Below are 5814 nucleotides of genomic sequence, written 5' to 3' on the forward strand. Positions count from 1 at the left end.
GTTTCCTAACTTACAATGAATTTGTTCTAATTTATTAGGGGAATATTGAAAAACTAGTGGAATTGTGCCAGAGGCACAATTTAATATTACAAAATAAAAATTGTCCTGCATGTCAGGGAACCTTCGCAACGGCTTCACGTTTTCCTCAAAGCAGCAGCACATCTTTATCAACCAACAGGTTAAGGTAAGCTTCATTAATTTATGGAGTATATTATAATGGTGATAGTATAACGATGTATAGAGCAGTACCATCACTTTGGATTTGGTTTGATGGATGTGTTAGGTAGTGTCATTAAGGGGGGGTCGCAGGGGGGGTCCACCCCCCCCCCCCCCCGGTAGGGGTACGGGGCTATTAGGCTAGGTTAGATGGGTGTATTAGGTTCGGTGGTGCCCTGAAAATCACTGTGGCCTTAAGGGGGGGTCGCAGGGGGGGGGGGGGGGCGGAGCCCCCCCCCCCCCCGGTAGGCCTAGGTAGGGGTACAGGCCACCCAGGGTAGGTTAGTTGGTTGTATTAGGTTCGGTAGTGCCCCAAAAAGTCACTTTTCTCCTCCTCCCCCCACCCAAAAACCCCGCTTCCCACTAGGGTCCCCCATAATTGTAGTAGTAGGTTTATGCTTACATTTTGTGTGTAAGAGTTAAGTCTTAGTTTCTTTTTTATTAATTTCCTCATGTTTCTATGCACTGTGCAACAATAATCTGGTTGTTTCTTGCCGTTTTTCGTCGTTAATACTTGAAAAACGGGTGCGGCCTTCTCCTAGACATTTACCCAAGAATCACCCTGAGTTTGAAGTGTTGTTCAAGGAAGGTAAATATAGAGAATTCGTAACTGTTAAAGATGAGAAGGCTGTGAAGTATTTAACTACTGCTGGGTTTGATGGGATTGTTTTGGAAAAACCTAAGGAGGAAGGAAAATTAACCAAAATTATTATTTTTGGCATTCCATTGTGTTTGGATCTTGAACTTATATTACATGATGAGTGAATTGTGTGGGCTAAGCGTAGAGAAGTTAAGCAAGGGGGGGAGGTGTGTCCTAAACCTCAGGCAATAGCGCTAATTAGAGGTAAAGTTCCAGATAAGATTTATGTTTCTTGTATTGGCTATAGAAGGGTATCTGTGTTTAATGAGCCTCCGACCATGTGCTATAAATTTAGTAAGTGGGGGCATTTAGCATTTAAGTGTCAAAATGATTTCAGGTGTAGGTTCTGCAGCAAGCTCCATGACTCAAAAGAATGTCTGCAGAAAATTAGGGATAAAGTTCAGATTATTCCTAAGTGTTGCAATTGTGGAGAAGAGCATAACGCAAATTCATGGTTATGCAAGAGAAAACCATGATTTGGAGTAGCAAAGGTATTAAGCTCTTCACCGAAGATACCTGAGAATTGTTTAGACTCAAATAGTCCAGCAGCTCCAGCTGTTAATGTATGGGAACGCAGGAATAAAGAACATAATGATGCAATAAGCGATCTTCGATTAGAAGTAAATGAACTTAAGAAGATAATTTTAACAATGTAAGGTCAGATCGATAAGATCAGCAAGGTGAAAGGTATATTCTCCGAGATTGACCAGGGTGTGAGAAGTACACCTGCTAAAGATAATCGCCGCTTGGGTTACAGTGAGGTTGAGGTCCACGCTGCTGATGTAGTTATTGACAGGAAACCCATTTCAAAGGATGATTGTCAAGCAGGGAAAGAGGATTCATACAGAAATCAGGTTCATAATGTGGGCTTATTGCTGGATGCAATTTTGAAATATATGGAAGAGCCAAATGATGAGCTTCGGATTAACGTAATTACGAAAACAAAATCTTTTAGGGAACAAATAAATATAAGTCGTAATGGATGTTTCTAGACTTAAATGTTTATCATGGAATATAAATAGTCTAAGTAAAAGGGCAACTGATCTTCATGCACACGTTTTGTCTTGCAATCCTGATGTAGTTGCTTTGCAGGAAGTAGGGGTAAAGGGTGCTGGCTTTCAGTTGTCAGGATATCAAAGATTTGAATTACCTGCAAGCCTAGAGAACAACACCAGAGGGTTAACCACTTTTATTAAGGACAGCATTCCTGCTATTTTATGCGAGTCTGTTATGATTAATGGCACAGAGTTTGTTTCCTTGAAATTGTATGTTAATGATTGTTATATATATATTATTAATGTGTATGTTCATAGTGATATGCTGAATATTGAAAGTTTTCCTGCATGTATCTTTGAAGAAAAGTGTTTACTACTGGGTGATCTTAATGCTCAGCATAAAAATTTTGAAAATAATAGGGGTTCAAATAAAAATGGGTTTGTCATGAACAGTATGGTTAATTCTTTTGATCACATTTGTGTTTTGGGGAATAAAGACCCCACTCATGTGAGAGGTGGGAGAATTGACTACGCCCTGCTATTTAATGTGTCTGAGTATAAAGCTTTGGCTTCAGTTGTTGCCAACTTAGTAAGTGACCATTTTGCTTTAGAGGTGAGTCTAGATATACAAAAGACAACTTACAGTCACAAACGGAAAAGATTAAGTATCAAGAATGATGAGAAGGTTATATTTATGACTAAGGTTGCCGAGTGGTATAAGGACTACAAATATGTGAATGGACATGGAAATGATGAGAATGTTTTTTTTGGACGATTTGCTTAATGTAATAGACTCTATATTGCACGAGAAGGCGAACAAGGAGAACTGTCCTATTATAAATTTTAAAAAAGCAAAGTATTCTGATGACAAAATAATAAAGGGTTGGAACAGTCTTTTAAGGAAAGCACAAAGGAAGTGGAATATGAATCCTAATGATGTAAATAGTAGAGAGACGATGGTACAAATTGCAGAAGGTACTTCTGAAATACGAAAAAAAGTAAGAGGAAAATACTGGGACCAGTTTTTAGAGGAGGTATCTTTTATGAAGTCCCTAAGTGGTGTGTGGAATGCTGTAAATAAAGTAAGAGGGGTCAGAAGGAAAAATATTGCACATCATGACCCAAGAGGAATGACAAATGAGGTAATGAAGAAATGGGCAGCTGCCTCCAGCTTTAGTAATTCACCAAACAATGTTCAGGCTAGTTTACGTAACCGTCGTTCAAAGAGAAGACAGTTAGTAAAAATACAAATAGATATGGTGGATGAGACTAGTTTGCCCTTTACGAAAGATGAATTGTTGCTGGGAATTAAAAAAAGGTGGGTCGACTGCTCCTGGGGAAGATGGGGTAACATACGATATAATTAATTGTCTTATAATGATGGAAGATAGCCCACTACTGGATTTGATCAATCTTTGTTTTGAAAATGGCAAATTACCCATTAAATGGAAACTGGGATTGCTTTTACCTATACCTAAGAGTAATGGAGAATATCGACCTATATCATTAACATCTTCCATATGCAAATTAATGGAAAAAAATGATTCTTAATAGATTACTATTTGTTATTGGTGATCAATTCTCTCAAAATCTATATGGTTTTATTAAAGGAAAATGTACAACAGCTTGTGTTAAGAGTGCTCTGCAATAGCAGTGTGAAATGCAGGGCATTTATTGATCTCAAAGGAGCATTTGACAGGGCAAATAAAGATGTAATACTCGAAGAGCTTGTAAATAAGGGTATTAAGGGATCATTGCTAAGGTGGATTGAAAGCTACTTAAGTGAAAGAAGGGCTAAGGTTTGTATTCAAGGGCATGAATCTGAAGAAATGGATATGGAATTGGGTACGCCACAGGGGGGAGTATTAAGCCCAACTCTGTTTAATGTATTAATGGATCGTATTGCAAGGCATTCTTTTCCTAGTGGCACAGAGGTTGTAATTTACGCTGATGACATAATGATCCAGTGCACAAATGAGTTAGTTTTGAAAGAGGCTTTAGCTGAACTACATAATTTATGCTTGCAGATGGGATTAGTTGTTAATGAGAATAAAAGTAAAATTCAGTCACGTTCTCCAATTGAAAATGAGATATCATTTAATGGGTGGCAGCTGGAAAAGGTAGGAACTTATAAATATCTTGGTATGTATATTGGCTTTCACAAAAGTATGGATGAAGTAAATTATGTTAGAAATATTTGTCTGGCAAGATTAAAACCTTTACAGGTATTGGCTAACCGAGGCAATGGTGCCGGTATACCTGTATTGCGAATGATGTACATAAGCACAGTTCGTTCGGTTATTGATTATGCAGCCCCAGTGCTAATCTGCTATCCGGAGAGAGAATTAAAGAAGTTAGAAATAATACAAAATCAAGCAATGCGCCTAATACTAGGTTGTACCATGAGCACACGCACAGAGATCATGAGAATGGAGTTGAACCTTCCAAGTATCTCTGAAAGAGTTCAAGAAATAGTCTGTGCAGCGGTTGTCCGAAGTATAAGGAGGGGTGAAGAGTTTTTAAAAGTGGCTATTGATATGATGTCTGGTAACCGTAGAATCTCGAATAAACCTAATGTTCATTTGAGAAAACTATAGATTCTAGAATATTATTAGAATATGACGTTGTTAAATATTGTGTTCAATTGGAAAGAGTAATGTGTCCAGAACCATGGTTATGTTGTAGGTTAAATATATGTATAAGCATGTTGAACTATAAAAAGAGCGAATGTAATAAATATGTGTTAAGATGATACTTTCTTAGTAAATTTAACATGTTACCCAAGTATAATACCATTCATATATATTGTGATGGCTCTGTGAATGGTAATAAAGCTGGTTGTGATGTGGTGGTTCGTGAATATTATGAAAATGATGTTAGTGTGGATGAAATGATGTCTATGAGGATTGAAGATGAAACATCGTCTACGGTAGCAGAGTTACATGCTATACATGAGGGTCTCAAAATGGTACTTAATAAAACAAAGGATATATTTGTATTCGTTGATTCCCAGAGTCCTTTGTTAGCCTTAAATAGCAAAACACCCACTAATAGCGAGGTGGTTGTTCTTTGTAAAGGGTTGGTTTGTCGGCTGCAGGAGAAAGGAATAACTGTAAAGTTCTATTGGGTTCCGTCTCATATTGGTATTTCATTAAATGAAGTTGCCGACAATCTGGCCAAGGAGGCCACAAGAAAGCCTGACATTGACATAGAAACCTCTATGAGCCTTAACAGAATAAAACGAGGAATGAGAATAAAACGAAAGGTTTGGGGAACAAAAAAGGCTTTAAAGATCTTGGAAAAGGGCAGCGTCAGTATGAGGCATTATTTGCTTGTTAATGAAAATACTAATGTTACATACGGCAAGGTCCTTTCTAAAGTTGATACTTTTGTTATGAGAATGAGGTTTTGGGTATAATTATTGTTGGCAATATATTGATGGTGATGGTATACCCTGTAGATTGTGTGGTGAAGCATACTCGCATACTCTACATCATTATATGTTAGAATGTGATAAACTTAGGGAATTTAGAAATGTTTCTAGTAATAGTGTTACTGAGCAAGTTTGCTTTGTCTTAAATAATAATATCACAAAAAAAAAAAAATGTTAACAAGTTTCCTAGGTTTTACTGGAATAGATAAAGGAGCATTGTAATAAGTTTTGTTGGGGATGCATTAGCATGCTAATACATCCCATTTGATGTATCTATATGTCAATAAACTTTTTTGAATTTGAATTTGAATTTGGATTTTGGAATTAATGTTGGAGACACTGATGGAGAAAGATTGTTGGAGACAGTGATGAAGATAAATTGTTGGAGGCAATGATGGTGTAAGATTGTTGGAGATAGTGATGGAGACATATTCTTGGAGTCAGTGAGGAAGAAAGATTGTTGAAAACAGTGAGGGAGAAAGATTGAGACAGTGAGGGAGCAAGATTGTTGGGGATAAAGATTGTTGGAG

At 37.4% G+C, this 5814-nt stretch overlaps 1 protein-coding gene across 1 annotated transcript; it reads left to right on the forward strand.

Moving 5' to 3' along the window:
* Positions 1-4624: 4624 nt before the first annotated feature.
* On the forward strand, positions 4625-5165 carry LOC137637045 (uncharacterized; the record flags this gene model as incomplete). The annotated part of the gene is made up of 1 exon (XM_068369355.1): positions 4625-5165. A coding segment is annotated over exon 1 (541 nt), but the record flags the coding sequence as incomplete, so codon positions are not given.
* Positions 5166-5814: the final 649 nt, after the last annotated feature.

This window comes from Palaemon carinicauda, unplaced genomic scaffold (assembly GCF_036898095.1).
Source record: "Palaemon carinicauda isolate YSFRI2023 unplaced genomic scaffold, ASM3689809v2 scaffold503, whole genome shotgun sequence".
Classification (NCBI taxonomy): Eukaryota; Metazoa; Arthropoda; class Malacostraca; order Decapoda; family Palaemonidae; genus Palaemon; species Palaemon carinicauda.